The sequence below is a fragment of the Botryllus schlosseri genome, chromosome 13, assembly GCF_051294905.1.
Source record: "Botryllus schlosseri isolate E-star chromosome 13, Bs_hap1, whole genome shotgun sequence".
In the NCBI taxonomy this organism is placed as follows: Eukaryota; Metazoa; Chordata; class Ascidiacea; order Stolidobranchia; family Styelidae; genus Botryllus; species Botryllus schlosseri.
The window spans coordinates 6146700-6166907 of NC_137248.1; the positions used below are offsets into that span (position 1 = coordinate 6146700).

A 20208-nucleotide genomic window follows, 5' to 3' on the forward strand; every position below is an offset into this window, starting at 1 on the left:
TTTTGCTACTTCTACTTCTACTTCATAATATTTTGTGATCTACTTACTTACTTCTCGCTATTTTCAGTTTGTCAAGTAGAAGTAGTTCAATCTTCCAATCAGGAAGATAGCCTGAGGAATTTCGGGGCTGTTTTCATGGAGTACCAACATTTAATTTCCATAAAAGTTGACTAAAGCCCAAAATTTTCGTCGCGCGCAGTGGATGCGGCGTTACCAGTATGAATTCACGAAAGTATCGATGAATATAATTTAGAGAGAGAGAGAGTATTCATTTAGGTAGTGGGTTGGCGTGATTCCGTTCACACAGGGATATCTAGAACTAGATATCCCTGAGTTCACACTACATTGTCGCCCTTCTGCCATATGAAATAATTCATCGCAGTATATATGGCTCACCATAACGTTTGAAACTGATGTTTCGCAATCTAGCATTTACTTGTCATATCGTAATCTAGCATGTCCATGGCGCTTCCTAACCTGGAAAAGAGGACTCTGACATTTTTTGTTAGTTTTAGAGTTGTTTCAGCATACCACCTCTGAAACTTTCTGGACTAAAGGCGTGAGAAACGTGTTCCACTTTTAGAACTAGTATTTATGTTTCATTTTCAATTCCCAGTATCATATACTTTGAGTTATAATTTTTATCAGTTCTTTATTTGTATGGATAACATACATGTTGAAGTATAAAAGCGAGTGTAGTAATGCCTTTAATTTCCGGAAATAAAGCTACACAATATGGCATTTTTACGGTCCACCATATTATTTATTAACGTTTACTAATCGCGCAAAGTGTTTACACCGTATCCTATACAACTTCTCCGTATTGCTCTTCGACTAAACTACGGACCTTATAATATGGGGGATGGCGCCGTACCATGCTATTTTCTAAAACGTGCTGTTCGAGAAAACAGAATAAATATCGCATTTCCATACCAATCCTATCATTTTCATCCCATGATGTGGACGAATGCTTATGCTATCGAAAATTTGATACCTGCTGGTATGCATCAATGTGAATCAAGCTCGTCACCTTTCGCATAGCTCAATTTGCAACTTTATACAATCCACGTGAACAAATTAGGATCGTTTTCACAACTACTTACTTACTTGAGTACTTCTAAAGTCGGTCAATTCGACTTCTACTTCAAGTAGTTTTAGGTTGCTTATGGAAGAAGTACTTCTACTCGTACTTGAGTAGATTTTTTCGTCGCTACTTCTACTTCTACTTGAGTAGCTTTCTTGACTACTTTGACCACCTCTGGAGACAACACAGGAAACTCCTGGAAAAGGATCGGGAAGAAAATTCTCTCCGCGATGAGATCGATGGCACTGGCGAAGTGATCTCTTTTCATGATGCATGGAAGCCGGTTCGGCTCTCCAAAGATTTTGAAGCTCTGAAAACCTTTTGTAGATGACTGGCAACATTCTTTCCCTCAACGGCTACTGTTGAAGCCGATATTTCCCAGATTCTCTGGGCGAGAAATGAATTGAAGAGAAACTTAGCTGACCTGAGTTTGGAAGCACTGTTACGGTGCAAACGATTTAAGTGTATTCAACAGCTGTGAAAATCAGCTGTTGAGCGTGTTTGTTAGGCTTTTCTTTCTTTTTCTGCTCATTGGCACCGATTCCGATGGATACTGCACATTTTGTGGTTTCGTTTGATGTTATTACCCTATGAAATCGTTAGGTATTTTCTTCTTCTTATTGTTTGTTGGCACTGATTATACGTGGATGCTGCACATTTTGTGGTGTCTTTTGACAAACTAGCCCAAATAAAGCGTTTTTGTGACTAATTCGAGGCTGAAACTATCTATTTAGAGGACGATGCCCAAACTGCCAAAAATAAAAGTCGAAAAATGCCAAAAATAAGTTATTTTTGGCAGTTTTGGCATATACCAAAAATAACACGGCCTGCCGATGTTTGCCTAGCTTGACCCAGCACAACGTATGAATCCTCTGTAATGTCTTGATGTGTGAGGTTTATTACAAAGACTGCGAAGTTTATTACAAATATTGAAACAAATTACCACACGGCATATCAGTAGGCTTACCATACGTCCTCTTTTAAGAGGATTTGTCCTCTTTTTTGACATTTTTGAAAGTGTCCTCGGAGGACGCCCTTTTGTCCTCTTTTTTGAGATTTTGTCCTCTTTTTTGAAAATTTAGGTCAGATATAGAGGAAATTGCGAGTGATATGCCGCAAATTAGCGCAGAAGTGAAGCTCCGGCGGGTATTTCGGAGGAAAAGCGGTGATTTCAGCTCTGAGCGAAATGAAGACCTTTTTTTTTTTTTTTTTAGTCATCCACCAAGCAATGTGGAGTGAAAAACGTGTTTTTGAGCTTTTTTTTTTTAGTCAACCGACCGCAAAGTGGGAAAAATTCACCGGTTTTTGAGAATTCTACTCCGGTTTTGTATCTTGCAAATTTCTGAAAAAGTGTCCTCTTTTTGCATTTTCAAAATATGGTAAGCCTACATAACAGCAACACAGCTACACAAGTCTACCTCTCTTTCAATCGTCGCATCTGATCTGCCGGCCGATACATGTCCATCCGCATAAACTCCAATGAACACGTAAGCAAAGCATTCAATCCAGAGATGCCACTCCTGGTTTTTTTCACCCAGATCTGTGGTTTTCGAGCATCACCTGGGTTTCTGGGCTTTTGTGCTTGAAATCTGGGTGTTTTTCAACATCATGTTTGTCAGGTCAATTTTACGGCGCAAAATTGATTATTAGAATAGTAAGATCTTATAATGTCGACGGATTCCACTGTGATTGAAACGGCAGAGTCTAAAGAGACCAGTTTATCAATAAAATGAGAGGTCTTGGGCTTGATGCGATGGAGCTTCATTGATTAGTGAAAATAGGTCGCAGAAAGTCATGTTCACAGGGCAACTCTGGAGCAGTTCTTTGACAATTCAAAATGATTTAGGACTTGAATGCCAGCGCTGCAACAAATTCGTTGTGTGTCAGTAAATAGGATGTATAACTGCTGTTAAGTATGCAATTAATGCTCTTGAAAAGACCAAATGTTGATCTAATTTACCATATTGACATCAGAGTATATTCACTTTCAACAGGGACACTCAAAGACAGACAGTTTGGGCACCCGGGCCAGTTACTCAGAGGGAGAGGGGTTTGTTAAATTCAACTGTACTCTTAATTTCATGATTTGCCAGTTTCTTTTTCGACTAAACATCCCAGATAAAATTGGTATGAACCGAAAGCTATTTTCAATCCATCTGGTCAACTCGCAGTCACTGGAACTACCCTAAAACCCTCCTCACGATGGATGGGGATTAGGTTTGTTACTAACATTACGAATATATATATATAATACACTACGTATTGACCCCCCCCCCCATACCGAATGCCTGGTAGCAATGTGTCGAGAGGAAAACATCATATTTCGGTGGATTTGGTCATTTAACTGAGCAACATGTATAGTATGAAAATGAACCGTAGGTATTTCAATGGCTAAAACTTCTTCTATGTCCGTATAACTGTCCTTGATGACTCTCAGTCACTGTTTTACAGCTATATCCTAAAAATTTGAGTGAAATATAGGATATGGGTTTTTGTGGGTTTTTTTAACGTCCAAATCTGGGTTTTTCAAAAATATCTCAGTGGCATCTCTGATTCAATCACCGGCCGAGGCAACACTGAACATGAGCTACACTAAGGTACAATAATGTAATGTGATAAGCGAAAGGAGTGCGGAATCGTATCTCGAGCTAGTCACAGCCAAACTGTGTCGATTCCACTGCAATAGCTGAGCGGTACAACTATAGAGGCTGTAGGACATCCTCTATAGTAAAACCTTGTCTAGCTCATACTTCGTGGGTGCAATGACTGCAGTCGCTAGTTTGCCACACTGTCTTTTCGCGGTAACAGACACTATTTTGGGATATATATCTGCCGCTTGGTGGGGTGCCATCTTGCGCGCGAAGATAAATTTAATGGTGTACAAGGACATCGGGTCTAACGTACTTATGAAATTTTGAGATGTCCCGCTCAGGTAATTGTATGATGCGAAGTATACTATGCGAAGGGGCGAGTAAATAAGCGTCGGTAGAAATTTCGCTCTTACCGACGATGGTGCGTTTAAATTTCATCTTCATTATGTGCGTCAGATAAAAATATAATCTGACGATTATTGATTATGATGATTGATTAATCTTTATAAGAGCTTTTTGTCTCAGAATCGGCGAGTAGGATTAGGAATATACGGGGATGAAGGTTATTACATGCTCTTCGTAAGAATAGAAATCTTCAGTATTCGGATATCGCCAAACATTATTTATGATCGGTATTTCGTGCGATCTCATCACGACATGTTGAAAAAAAATTGGCTTCGGTAATTCGGACAAATATCTTGAGCAAACCACAAACACTCAACACCATTCATGTTCCTGCGATCGCCATTCGAGAAGGCTTGTTTGTTTCGACTTCATTTTACAAACAATTACTAACATCAAAATTCAGGATTGCAGTTATATGTGGTAAAAAAATTACATATATTCTTGAATGATAAAATAATTTTATTTATAATGAATGAAAACGTAACTATAAAAATTGAATGAGACCTGTTGGCTGGTACCTCTGAAATAGCCCAACTTGTGACTTATTTTAAATCAAAAAATAATATAGCTGTCCAAGTCCATTAGCTTCTATTCTGATAAATATGGTAATGGCCAGCGGTTGTTGCCGTTTTATTTTCAGTTGAACACCAAGATATTGTTTGTTTCATTCAAGATAAGTGCAATTACATTACCATTTGATTTCATGCATACTGGCTTTGCTCTGGATGAGAGTCTCGAAAATCTTATCATGAATAAATTGAATAGCCTGTAATGAATGCTTGCTGCGATATTGCAGTTCTTATTTTGAAAGCATTGCCGCACATGTAGGTTTAACGATATTGATATCATTCGAACAGGTCATACTTACTATCTGCAGATGGAAGTTTCAGACGCTTATTGCTGTTACGACCTAAAGGATGAACCTCCCTACAAACTGAAACTGCTGCGTCCGGAAATCAAATATATCACCGCTGAAACAATGAATAAATTACCCATTGTCGAGTGTGAAAAGAGTGACTTGAAGCCTGAACCGAGATCCATACCATGTCAGGACGTCGCCGGAAAACTGAAATATTCCCCGACAGTTCCTTGCTTGTATTTCCGAGAGGAATTACTGCTGCGTGCCAGCACGAAAGGACTTACCATTTCTGAAAAAAGTATGAAAGTCAAAAGAAGAAGTCCAAAGTTTCCTTACCCGTCTACTTTTGCAAGCTGTCCGTGGTTTTATGAAATGAGGAGTTGCGCCAGCTTCGTGAAGAGCTCCAAAGGCATGCGGCAATATGAAAACAAATTTTTGCCGACTAAGCGGCTGCTGCTGGTTGCTCATCAAAAATCCGCTTCAAAGGTAAAAAAACTGACCGAAATGTACGAAGTCGAATACATCGCTGATTTCAAAATGCTTCAGGTAATGTCCTACTTTGTATCTGACAACCTACAAATCTTGTGTATATATTGCTAGCGTTATGTGACTTTGGATGTTGGAGTTACACAATGAGTTTTTTAGCTCTATCGCTCAAGAGCTAAGAGTATTCCTAGTGTGAACTACTACCAGCCAACATATTTTTTTTTATCTGACATGATATATTTCCCAATTCCCTCACCCAATTTGACTTGTTCAGTGTTCTTACATCTCCATTTAACACTATGACAAGTTCACCATAATCAATGTTGTAGTCTACATCTAACACATTTGTACATTCTATATCACAATTCTCTTGTTTTGAACTTCATTTCCCTACTGCGACCGATATTTTTGGTATAATTTGTAGCCCAATTATGTATATATCTGAAATTTTTGTTACGGTTTCTTTCTTTTTGCAACAATGAATCAATTTTTCTCTCTCTGGGTTAGGGTGGGATTAGCCTATCCGGATATCCACAGGTTTTTTTACTATCCGATATCCGGATATAATTCTGCCGGTTAACTAGATAAAAGAATATCGTTGCTTATGCGCTTTACACTTTTAGTAAGCTTCAATAAGTCGTATTCAGTGCTGCGCGTGACCGAGAAGCGTCTTGCCAATTAGCGAGATGCGTCTGTGCCCATTTCATATCATAACTGGACGCGCTCTCCCGCTGAGAAGATTTTAAAATTAGGTCAGTGATTGCCGAGGTCTCAGGCCTAGGATGCGTTGGCTCCTATCTCTCGTTGGCTTGGTGACGGAATGCCTTGCCATTAACCGTATCCTGATAAGCCATTGTGAGAGTGACATCGCGAAACTGAATGACATTGAATGTTCGCAAACATGTGCGTGCGTGCAAGCGTAATTGAAAGTCGTTGAAGTTATCGGGAAACGACCTGCCAAACTTTAGACTCTCTATTCTATTCAGTCCACTTCTGTGGAAGCTGAATAAGCATTCAATGCATGTGAACTTTTTGTTACAAAATTTCGGTACAGGATGTCACAATTGATGCATTGTGCTTTACAAGGAGGGCGTTGCAGAAGCAGTGAACATTAAATTTGCGGGGATTTTTCTCGTACTGTGCGTGTACGTATCGTATAGTTTTACAATAGCGATCCGTTTTTCATGCAGACCCCGTGAAATCGATTGTCTCACTTTGCAGTTATTAACCGGTAAGATAAATTCCAAATATCTGGATATATCCGTTATCCGGATAGTGAAAATTATTGGTGTCTGAACTAAGCCTACTCTGGGCATTACGTATCACAGACTGTACAGACTGTACTTGTGATTATAAGAGTGATATTTTCCTTCAGGTTTTGGCAAGTAGGTGAAATTGTTATACCTCGATTAATATAAAACTGAATTAATTTAAATTTAATTTTAATCAGAAATGATACACTGATTGATACTTGCATTTAAATTCATCCAACGTCCATCATATCGCTGTATCACAATTTCTTTATCCTTGTTTGATTTTTTTTGTCCCATTCATGTAAATGGAATTCATGCTTTAGAAATTTCCCCGCAAGTCGGTAAATTCCTTGATTATAAAATGCACTCTTTACATCCAAATACATTGTCGTAACCATTTCATGTAGTAGATCAACCAATTCTGTCAGTTTACATTGCGTCCGTACCTTTATCATGAAATTCACTGTTCCACAATTATTGTTCGTATACTGTCCTTCAGAGTACGAATTAGGGTTAGTTCGGATATCAATAATTTTCATTATCCGGATAACGGATATATCCGTATATTTGAAATTTAGCTAACCGATTAACCGGATAGTGAATCCTAAGTGAGATAATCGATTTCACAAGGTCTGCATGAAAAATGGATCGCAAAACTATTACACAATGTAATTGCAGCTCCCTCCTTATAAAACACACCGCATCAATAGTGGCATCCTGTAGCCGGGACCGGAGTTTTGTAACAAAGAGTCCCCACGTAATAAATGCTCTTTCTGCTTCCACAAAATGGGCTGAATTATAGTAAGGACGAGTAGCTGATACCGGAATAGAAGCCGACATGATAGCTCGCTCTAATTCCTCCATGAGACATTCACATGATCAGGCCCGTAGCCAGCCGAAAAATAAGGGGGGTGTTTTAAATAAAACGAGGGGGTTTCGATTTTTTTTTTCGAATTTAGTATCAGCGGAAATCAATTACGCTTGCACAGTTGCACGCACGAACATGTTTCCAGAATGCGAACATTCGATGTCATTCAGTTTCGCAATGTCACTCATTAATCACAATCGCTGATCATAATAATCTCAGCGGCATATTGTCTCCAAGCCACCAAGAGATAGGAGCCAACGCAGGGCAAGCCCGAGACTATGGTTACGCCAGCGATGATATCGTTCGTACCATGCCTATTGCAGATGCGATTGTGCAGGCCAGCGATAATATCGTGAGCACCAAGCCAATGCAGATGCGATTATGTAGGCCAGTGATGGTATAATGTTCACAGAGCCTATTGCATATGTGATTCCGCCACCGTAACTATAGGCTTGTTGAAGACTCGAAAAACCAGGCCAGCAACGATAGCCGAGTTCGCGGCAATCAATGATCTAATGTGGCGATCTTCTCAAGGGGAGATTCCGCCGCGTGACACAGTGCATTGACGTATCCCGCTGCGCGAAACACTGATAATACGACTTATTGAAGCTTCCTAATAGTTTAAAACACATTATTAACGATACTATTTTATCCGGTTATCCGGTTAATCCAACTCTAGTAGGAATGGCGATTTAATATTCTATTTGACACCCAAACCTTCTCACGAGCCTTCACGAGAAATGATACTTGAGAGTGATATAGCTAATACAACTGATTCCTGGGTCATACAGCTGATACTTGACTGATACAGATAATACTTGAGTGATACAGCTGATACAGCAGTATATCCACAAGGCCGTATAGCTCAGCTTGTAAATACGGAATACGAATTGTGCTCAGCAGACGCTATGCTGAGTTTTGTTTCCAACAGCTTCCTATATCTGTTGATGACAAAGTTATTTTCAGGGCGAAAGATTCTACCTCATTAAATGGGCTGGCTGGCCCGAGGAAGCCAATACTTGGGAGTCCTTTCGTAATCTAAGTTGTCATCTATTAATCAAAGAGTTCCATCAAGACTTTCAAAGGCAGCTGAAGGAATATTTTTCATCCCATAACACATCATGGACCAAGGTTTGCGTTTTGCTTCAATTTAACTTCAATGTCAAGCATTGAATAGGGCTGGAGGTGGCAGTATATTGACATTGTGGTTATGCTTCGATTTGTTATCATCTTGAATAATTCGTAATATTTGTCTCTTGTTAGGTATGCGAAATTGCAATGTGAGTTGCAACTTGTGCCTTGTATGCCGTTTTGTCATGTTTCATGCATGACACCTCATTTGCTGAGTCTGTGTTTTGCCCGCAATAGCATCAATGCACCACAAACATTGCTATTATTGGGAGTCAGTCGAATCAGTTCATTTAAAACATGCTAATCTTCTAATAAGAATAATATCATACATTAAAAAATCCCATGCTATAAATTTGTGTATTCAAATTGTATGTATTGTATCATTTGTGCTCTTCTCATTTTTTTCAATACCTTTCCGTTGCAAATTACACTAAAAACAATTACTAGGCACTGGGCAGGTAGCTGCATGAGCAATAATGTACAAAACCCAAGAGTGGGAGTGGACCAGGCTTGAATTAATTTGATTTCTGCACCTGGCTACATCTCCAATAACACTTTGTGAAAATGAGTGTATGATAATAACCAAAACACTTTTATGTTTATAAACAAATGTGATGGGGCGTGAAAAAGGCAATGTGATGTTAAAATCCCATTGTGTTGATGTAAAAAGTGGGTAGTGATTAGATGGTCGAACAAAAGCTGTGAGCCTATATCTATACAAATACCCTTAAATGATGTATTCTGTAACAACTCATTTCGAATTTGATAAAAATGACTATCACCCCTTCTCAGTATGCATTCTGCTAAAAACGATGAACATTCAGGCAGTACAGCTAATAGGCCTCTAGAATGTTTGTAAATGTCACAAACTTACAAAGGTATTCGGAATGCGGAGGCTGGAATACTAGGGTGGAGTGAAAAATGAAAATTTTTGAATTTCAAAAAAGGGTCTTGATATGTGGTGCCAAATAGTAAACAAATAAATTCTATCATAATTTTGGGTTCGCACACCCTCTAGTGGTCGTGCAATTTCACCGAACGAGCCAAAAACAGCTAATTTTGCCATATCTGGATCATCACTTACACTAGAAAGTCAGGTTTGGGCTTAAAAGATGCAGAAGCAACATGTTTCTATCTCACTTCCATAGAACTTACACTTAAAAATGAACAGAAAAAAAGTTACAAGCAAATTTCTCATTTTATAGGTAAAATTAAGCACTGAAGCAGTGGGTAGGATGTCAAAAGCGTGTCGTGATTGATCTTATGACTGAGCATTGAGAAACATGCCCTATCAATTAGATCTACTTTTCAAAACTTGCTCAAACAAATGACACCCCCTACAAGCATAAATAGGGCTCGGGCATCGAATAGAGACTGATAAAACTGTATTTAAAACAGCGTCCATTGGTAGTGCAGCGTCACGATATCGGTAAGTTTATAACAACGGTCCTCATGAGATTTCTTACCAAAATGGTGTGGTAGGGTTTGTATCATATTTGTCACAAAGCTCCTGAATGAAAGCACGAAAATTGAAAATACACATTCAAGACACAAACATCAATTCTAAAATTGTGAAACATTGAGCAGATTCTTATGTCACCACTGTCACATGTCTATCCACTGCCTGGTTGTGGCAAGGATAACTGAGCCTTAATGGTGATAATCATAGGTTTGCCAGCTCGTGATCAGACAAGGTCTTGATTGCGATGCAGGCGGCTCTTCAATATTTTTGAGGTTTAAGTTGACAATTTGGTGGAAAGATTAAGCCTTGATGTTGATAACTGGAATTTGGAAGAATCTGATGCTGGTGTCAATGTTTCTGCTTTAGGGTTTGGTTTCATATATATCCTCCTTCAAAGTTGTCAATTGGAGCCAGATCTGCAATATTTAGAGGCTGGGCCCATCGTTCATTCAATATGGTTGACTCTCGCGTCTCAAATTTCAAAGTACTATGTGGGACAGAGTCATCCATCGAGAAATCGGAACTGTCTTGCTCAATTCTGCATGGAGGTCTATTTTCCGTCATGGTTTGAAATAAAAATGCACAATTCCATTGTCGAAGGTGCTAAAAATTTCCACAATATAGTTTCCCGTGACACAAAGCTGACTGATACCTGAATTCACTATCCTGCACTATCTTTGCTACGAAGAAATGCTCATTTTGAACATCCAGAAAATGTGTTGCTGGGAATGCTTTGGTGACAAAGAGGGAAACGTCCGAAGATTTACAGTTAACAAGATTACAGCTATGCGCAGAACAACCACACCATACCAAATTCCAATTATGAATTTGAAGGAAGATATTTAAATGACACCAAACATAAAAACAGCGACATTGAGCATCAGTTTCTTCCAAATTCCAGTTATCAACATCAAGGCTTAATCTTTCCACCAAATTGTCAACTTAAACCACAAAGATATTGAACAGACGCATGCAATGAAGACCTTGTCAGATGTCGGGGTGGAAAACCTAAGATCATCATCATTAAGGCTTAGTCATCCTTGCCACAAACAGGCTGTGGAAAGAACGTGGTTACTGAAGCATCCACCCATGTTTCAGGATTTGAACGTAAAGATAGCTTCATCCGACAAAAACTGAAGTCTTGAAAGCAGATGAAATCTTTCAATACTAAACATGATTTTAATGTTCGTGCACAGTGATACTGATGTGATACTGCTACAAAAATTTTCCGTTTCCAATATAGAATTGATGTTTGTGTTTTGAATGTGTATTTTCAATTTTTGTGCTTTCATTCAGGAGCTTTGTGACAAATATGATACAAACCCTACGTCAGCATTTTGGTAAGACATCTCATGAGGGCCGTTGTTATAAACTTACCGATATCGTGACGCTGCACTACCAATGGACGCTGTTTTAAATATAGTTTTAGCAGTCTCTATTCGATGCCCGAGCCCTATTTATGCTTGTAGGGGTGTCATTTGTTTGAGCAAGTTTTGAAAAGTAGTTCTAATTGATAGGGCATGTTTCTCAATGCTCAGTCATAAGATCAATCACTACACGCTTTTGACATCCTACCCACTGCTTCAGTGCTTAATTTTACCCTATAAAATGAGAAATTTGCTTGTAACTTTTTTTCTGTTCATTTTTAAGAGTAAGTTCTATGGAAGTGAGATAGAAACATGTTGCTTCTGCATCTTTTAAGCCCAAACCTGACTTTCTAGTGTAAGTGATGATCCAGATATGGCGAAATTAGCTGTTTTTGGCTCGTTCGGTGAAATTGCACGACCACTAGAGGGTGTGCGAACCCAAAATTATGATAGAATTTATTTGTTTACTATTTGGCACCACATATCAAGACCCTTTTTTGAAATTCAAAAATTTTCATTTTTCACTCCACCCTACTGGAATACAGGCTTGGTTAAAACGAAATTTGGTCACTGTAAACCTTTTGTAGTCTAATCCACTAGGATTGACAAAGCGAGGTTGGATTTTTGCACTTTGTAGGCAATGTTTATTCTCTGATGGTGTAGATTGAGAAATACGTGCCAATTGCGGGGCATAGTTGATATAACAAGACAAGATTATAAATGCATTCATTCCTCCCTATTGGATAATGTTACTTGTCTGTGGTTGTAATATGCTGATTAGGGTTGTTCTAAAATCAATTCCCGCCCTCCCGAATCCCTGGCGATTCACTGATTAAATTGTTAGGTTGCCTAGAAAAACGCTGCACACCAAATTTGGCACAATCCCTACCAGTAGAAAACGACGCAGAGACAATTGAAAATTATTATTTAATGTAAAAATATTTTTTCAAATTTTACTTTAGACATCATGAAATTGTTGAGTTTTCTACGAAAACGATGTGGAACAAATTTTACGCAATTTCAACCCTAGAGACAAAGTTATTTTAGATTTTCATGAATAATTTTGGGTTTTTCCCACCGTCAATGTTATTTCTGCAGATTTAAAACATTCGACTCCAATAACTTCGCTTCCACCAGTTGGAATTCATCAAACAATTGTTATGCATCGTTCTTTAAGGCAGCTTAACAATTTTATAGCGTTGTGAGTAAAATTTCTTATAATAAATTCAAAAATTTCAAATGGCTCTGCGTTGGCTTTTACTGGTTGGAATCGAGTCAAATTTGGTGTGCAGTGATTTTTTATGCAACCTGACAATTTAATTAGTGAATCCCCGGAATCAGGCAAAAAATTTATTTTCGAATAACTCTCATGCTGATGCTTTAGCTTTTATTTCATCTCACAGCTTCTTCACGACAAAAACGGTTTCCACAAGGCCAAGTATGCTCAACGGCTATTTGACGCACTACCTAAACAATTCAAGTACAGGTCGTCGTATGGCGATTTGAAATGTGATTTTCGTGCCGCGTTGAAGAAGTGGCAGGACTCCGTGAACTTTTCAGCAAAGAAAAAGCCGTATATCGCGGTTGAAAACGAGGTGGACTTGGAGGTTAGTGTTGGTCGATATCTCGCTTACTGTATTGGGTATTCCTGAAATACAACGAACATTGCATTGAATCTATATTTAAGTGGCGGATTCGTGTTATGCATTATGCAAATATTCCTATGCAGTATTTAATCACTGCTTGACTGGTGCTATTTAGTATTCTGCGAGGTTGTGTCAATATGTCAGTACCTCTAGGTAGGTGAGGTAGCTGTAATTTAGACTTTGGGATTGTCCTGCTGAGTATGTGCCATTGCATGAGTGTATCTGTGTAAAGTTTTGTTCTCTGACCTTTTGACCTCCAGCACTTCCCAATGTTATTGTCCATCTCCACTTATTTAGGATGAGAAGAAGAGATATATTACAGAATCTTGGCATATATTCAGCCGAGAATGCTTTGCTTCATGTCGGTAATAGTGTCAAACTCTAGCATAAACTTGAATCCTCAATTAGGGAATTGGTGCATGATATGGATATGCATTGTTTATCATGCCTATCGAAACTGATTTATGTATGTCACTTTGCATAAATTGTGTCAGAAAGGTTTATAACTGTGTTGTGGGAAATTACGACAGACAATTTATACTGAAATATTGGAGTGAGCATATTTTGGATCCAAAGTTGCGTATATAGTATATATATAATGTACACTACCATAGGCGCCGAACCTGGGCATGCAAGGCATGCCAGGCATACCTAGACATTTTTTTAGGTATGTGGCATGCCTAGAATTCGGTTTGGCATGAATCGGCATAAACCCCGATTGTGTTATTTAGAACGAATCGCAATGTATTTCCGTTTACGACATTACCTGCTACCGCTCATGTGAGCGAGGTAACCCGTTGCGCGCGGCCAATTAGCTACAAAAAGCGCATTGCCAATTAACGAGATTTGTCTGTGCACAATGTACCGCGACGCGATCTCCCGCTGAGATGATCGCGAAATTGTGTCATTGATTGCCGTGCGCTCGGCAGTCATCGCTTGGGACGCTTGCCTGCTTTATCGCGTCTCCGACAAGCCTAGTTTTACTCGCTTGTGCATGATTAACAATCACATCAGCAGTAGGCCTGGTGCCATCGCTGCATGCGCTATCGCATCTGCATTGGCGCACACGATATTATCGCTTGCCTACACAATCGCATCTGCAACAGGCCTGGTACGAAAGATATCATCGCTGGCCAACTATCGCGTCTAAAGCCGAGCATGCATTGGCTCCCATCTCTCGAGCCTATCATGCGTTAGCTCCAATCATTCGATGGCTTGGTGACAATGCCGTTATGTGTTTGTTGGTTAGCGATTGTAATTAAAGAGCGACATCGCTGACCTGAATGACATCGAATGTCCGCAGACATGTGCGATTGTGAGTGCGCCGTGCATGCGTAAGTGAATTCCGCTAATACCTAAACATAATCATCAGAAGATGTGTGTCAACTGTCAAGGCTTGAGTTGTAAAAGACAAGAAAGGTTTGAACAACCTGAAATCGGTGCCATTATAGAACAGATTCCATAACTAGTCTGACATTTTGCCTTGCGCAAATCGTCGCCGAGGTTACCTAATACGCGTTGATAAGCGGCGTATTTAATTGTTCGCTAGCGGCAGGGACTCGCTAATTGACAGCACTTCCGGGCTCGTTGACAAGCTTATCATACGCGCAAATTTGTTAACACGAAGATATTGCATAATCGGCATTTATGCAGGCACCTAACCCTCATGAATTGATGCTATATTATCCCTAATTATCAATTCCGTCAGATCATTACGTCATTCCTTTGTGACGTCATCGAACTCGCATGCCTAAGGAAAATTAGCGTTTGGCGCCTATGTACACTACTATAATGTATCTATATATTGCAAGTCTATCGACCAATGCAATTAGGTCTATTACTGAAGGATGTTTCACTCTTTATTTTACTTGTGTATGCCTTGCCGTTGTGTATGTGTTGGACTGGATGGCACATGGACGTTGAGATAACCCTAATTCTTGAGCTTTTTGTAGAAGTGTGGTTGTGTGAAACCTCTAAAATTGACTGAAATCAATCCACCCAGCCCTCGTCACGGTCCATAAAGTCAAATATAAGGATAGTGGATAGATATCTTATATATGTTGGACAATGTAGTTTAATAGTTTATATTCACTGACCCCTTAAAAACAAGTCTGCGGACTCCAGTTTAAGAAGCTCTGATTTAGACGTAGCCACAGCTGTTTTGTGGGGCGATTGTCCCGTTGAAGTTTATATTTTAAAATCTTGCAATGCACGTTAGTGGTACACCGATCACAAATTATATTTCAGCTGCCCCCACACGCATTCACGTACATCCCCCATAACATTCCCGGGACCGGAGTCACAATCCCGAATGATCCGCTGGTCGGCTGCGACTGTAAGGGGATATGCGACTTCTATTCGTCCAGCTGCGCATGCACGATATCGGGACAGAAAAAGACCGGACCCGTGTATGCCGACGGCTTGATCAGGATTCGACCGGGCAGGCCCATTTACGAATGCAACTCTAGGTAGCGCGATTTGAATTTTTGAGTTCTCAAACGCAACATGAGCGACTGTTGAATTTTAAAGGTGCAAGTGCTCGCAGGACTGTCCGAGCCGTGTCGTGCAGAAGGGCAGCAAGTACACCCTGGCCATCTTCCGTACGCCAAACGGCAAAGGGTGGGGCGTGAAGGCTCTGCAAGAGATTCCGAAGGGGGCTTTTGTCGTAGAGTATGTTGGCGAGGTAATGTGTATACTGAATTTTACGATGGGTGTAACGCTATAGGAAATTAAACTCGAGACAATGTCAAACCTATGATGCTATGGAACTCTTATGTTTTTCTGCCACATATATATATATGTTGGGAACAGGCGAACAGCAGTTCATAACCTTTACTAACCTGACGGGCCCTTATCCTAATCTGCCTTCGGCGAACCCCTACAATTGTTGTTATACGGTACAATGTTCTTTTCAATTCTTTACTACTTGCTGATGATTGCCCCTGAAGAGTGTCAGCCGAAAATATCCAGGTTTATTTCAATATGAATATACTATTTAATTGTATATTGAAGTTCTGTACCTCCAGGAGTCAAGAACAAAAACCTACCACTACCACATCACACATCTAATACATTACTATTACTATTGTCTATTGAATACGGGTGCACAGAACAAAATATGCATCAACAACTATGTTAAATGAACAAGACCATTAAAACATGATTTCATTCAGTTCCACAATGGTCGTTTATGTTTCTATGCGCTTAGGTTATTACAAATACGGAGGCGGAACGAAGAGGTCTGGAATACGACAGTGACGGCATCACTTATCTCTTTGACTTGGATTATCACGAAACTGAAAATCCAATGACTGTGGATGCTACTCGTTATGGCAACGTTTCACACTTTATCAATCATTCGGTAGGTTATGATATATGCGTTCAATCCTATATCGAGTATCAAACAGTTGTTCTTTATTGATTGTGGTAGTATTATCCTCTCTGTAACATATGTTGTCTGGTATTTGTACTTGATTTACATGCCATTGAAGGTTTCTGAACCGGCTTTCTGCATTATTAGGTACTTCTTGGTTTACGATCTGTCGTAAACTTTAATGTTTATTTTTGATATGTATTTTACTGCTGAGTTTATATTGCCGTCTATCTCTGTTGTGCATGCGTCTAGGTTAGGTTGGGTTATGACGTGTTTGATGTAATGAGATATGTGGGCTTCCAATTTGCATTTTCATATCTTGGGTTTAGATTAGGAAAATATGCGCCAACTATAGCTGTCTTTTTCTATAGCTATGACTTAGCTCTTTCTAGCTTGTTTGTGCTGCTCTGTGAACGAACAGCTGTTGGAAAATTGAAATCAGTTCAATTTGCTATATCAGTGATTTTGGATGCATCTGTCGGATACGTTTTCATCGAGCCTTTCTTTGCAGTGCTCCCCCAATTTGCAAGTCTATAACGTTTTTATCGATAACATGGATCTGTCCCTGCCACGCATTGCGCTTTTTGCGAGAAGAAAAATTCATATTAACGAAGAACTCTCCTTCGACTATCAAATGACGGGGGCTTTGGGAGGTGACTTTCGACTTGAGATATTTATCTTCTGTGTTTTAGTACTTGAAAGAAATAGTTCAGTAGATATTGCCATGTTTATTGTTTAATACATTGATGGATAATTACTGCGACTCCTCTAGTGGCAGTTACAGAATATCTATTTCGTAAAGTCTTACTTTAGTGGCAACTGAATTGCTGATGCTAGGTATGTAATTTCGCTTTGAAATCCAATTGTACTGCTTGAAAGAATTTATAAGAGAAAAGGTCTGTATTTCTCATAGCATCAATGATGCTTTAAAAGCAATTAACGACACGTAACATATACAATGTACATCAATGATCACTGAATCAGGCGATGCTAGAGGATTATCAGGTGATACGCGCTGAGGAGCACCAGACTTCTCTCTCGATTAGATGAACCGAGACAAGTTTCCTATCTGTGAATAAATTGAGTGCGGTCTAGTGATTTAATAAAGTGCGGTATAGTGATTTGCAATCGTATTTGATTACGACGATTATGTCAGTTTCCAGTGCTTCTTTGCGGTATGGAACTTTAATATACAATTGAATAATATATTCATATTGAAATAAAGCAGAATATTTTCAGTCGGCGTTTGTCTGGGGTATTTACAGTAACTAGTAGAGAATTGGATAGAACATTGTATATCAACAATCGTATAATTTCGAATAATCGAGGTGTTATTTTTTAGATGGTACACGAGTTCCATCTGTTGGCCTGATAATGTGTCGGCCAAAAGTATTTGGGTTTATTTCAATATGAATATATTATGCGATTGCATTTATAATCTTGGTCGATTACATTTGAAAAAATACAAAGTTATCGTACTTAATTGTGTTGCATATAAATCGAATGCCCTGCAAAAAGCCAATTACTCGATTCTGGTGTGTGGTTACTTTCGACACACTTAGCTATGTCCACTGTCTGAGTGTAACATTTGTAACCGAAGTTAGCCTTGTCTATTTGTATCGATATATTTTCACGTGACCTGCTGTGGGTAGATGCTTGAATTCTACGGTTACGTAGCTGCCATGATACATAACACATTGTTTTCAGAAGAGACCGGGGATTCAAACCACGGGCTGGAAAGACCCCCCGTGGACAGCTCCGATTCTGGGTGCGAGGCCGCCGCTCCATCGCAGGGTTACGACGTGTCTAGTGAAGCATCCGACTCCTCGGGGGTGTCTTCCATGTCAAAGGTCAAGTGCCTGTGCAATTCGGCAAACTGCCGCGGGTGGCTCATCGTTTGACGATATCTATCCACTGTTCTCGCTGCCAGATGATGTTTGTCAACTCATAAACAGGGCTGGGCGAAATTGGGTACCAGAATAATTCGATTCTGAGAATCAATTATTATGATTTTATCAGAGTATGGATGGTGCGGAAAGTTCAATTAAGTATCTTTTATGCGACCAAAGAAAACAACGCGATTTCTGCACCACATGAAGACAATTTGATGTTTTGTCGTCAATCGTTTTCGTAGATGATGTAACTTTTACTGTTAAGGTATTTGAAAAATTTATGGGAATCGGACGTTTTATATTTTTGTCCTTAATGTCATGATATGCATCGAAAAAATCGTCTCGCACTACTCGGCAATGTTCCCTCCAATCTCACTGCGCGGTTCCTTGGACAAGAGTGCATAACATAGGGTTGCCACGGCTGGATTCACGATTCGCCCGTATTTTTCAGGTAATGTGTGGTGTTGACTGAAAAAAAAAGTTCCTTACTTTGACCCGAGACCCGACTTTTGCGAAACTCTGACGTTCGCTGTGACGGTCTCTAGTTTTTATCGCATTTTAATACATTTTCGTCTATGAATTACTGATTACAAACTAGTGATGGTCGTCAATTTGGTCTGATGATCATCAGTGCCTTTTGCGAAAGATGTAGTGGTGATATGTTTTCGAACCGCGGGTGGATTTTGTTTTGTGCACGGCACACATTTTTATGTGCGTGCAGTGCGCGCACGCTCGCAGCTTGGAGGGAACATTGCTACTTCGGCTCCCATGATAGCTCCCATGGTATCGAAACTATGATCCATGTGGATACAAATACTCGTGATGAACATGGCTGCTCTAATGAATTATCCCTCGGTACTTCACTCGAAGCTTTGCACCCCAGCCCTACTTATATACAGTATACACTTGATGCTCTCATATTATTCTACTTGAGAATACTGAGACACCAAACATACTCATATCATCTGTTTACTGTGCCAATGTTCAGTTCTACGTAACGGTATTCATATCATTACTCGGCGACAACTGATCGCCCGAATGCTGTCAATCCAAAAATGTTTCTAGGCATTAAGGGTGTTTCGTGGCAATGGAAAGACTTCTTGTCCGCCGAGGAAATGCATCTCTTCTCGGCGTTTCTCAATCATTTCTGCAAATATATTTAGAAGACATTGCGACGCAACAACTTGAAACATTTTATTGGAACTGCTCACACTTTTATTTGTATATTATGTCTATGTGAATTGTGAAGGCTGTCGACCCTCATAACATGAATTTTGATGTATTTACATACCTTGTCACTGCTACGACGTGAATGTTGTAGGGTTCTTCTCTATTTATGTAACATTTGCTCTGAGGGGTTGAGATTTCTGTTTGTTGTCGTTGTTGAAATCAACTTATGTTTCGAGGAGAGGTTTTCCAAAATAGTTTCTTACATATCGTAATGCACGGTGTTACAAATCCTCGAAGTCAATAGTTCGTTTCAATGTGTTTTCAAATATCCTTAATTGCTTGTGAAGGATATTAATCGAAAATGTTATCGACTTGATCTAGCTTAAATTTTTTTGCAACTCAATACTGCTTCATCGTTCTGTCATCTTCATTATTACATTGCATCACGAGATGATGACTCGTGACAGGACGGGTTCGATTTATCGAAATAGTGGCGATACTTATTCTTGAGTTGTATTGCCGAGGGAGTGGGGAAACCTGGTAATATTACGAGATGCTAAACTTGTATTATTGTATAGTATCCGTGAGAAGTATTGGATGTGAAGTGTTATTCGATTGTTG

General features: G+C 39.5%; 1 protein-coding gene across 1 annotated transcript; it reads left to right on the forward strand.

The window, feature by feature from the left end:
* Positions 1-4017: 4017 nt before the first annotated feature.
* On the forward strand, positions 4018-20056 carry LOC145453660 (histone-lysine N-methyltransferase SUV39H2-like). The gene is made up of 8 exons (XM_080331633.1): positions 4018-5485; positions 8513-8677; positions 12910-13113; positions 15400-15620; positions 15682-15835; positions 16361-16513; positions 17037-17178; positions 18233-20056. Exons 1-8 carry the CDS (start codon positions 4958-4960, stop codon positions 18424-18426), a joined length of 1761 nt encoding a protein of 586 aa, XP_080187759.1. The 5' UTR covers positions 4018-4957; the 3' UTR covers positions 18427-20056.
* Positions 20057-20208: the final 152 nt, after the last annotated feature.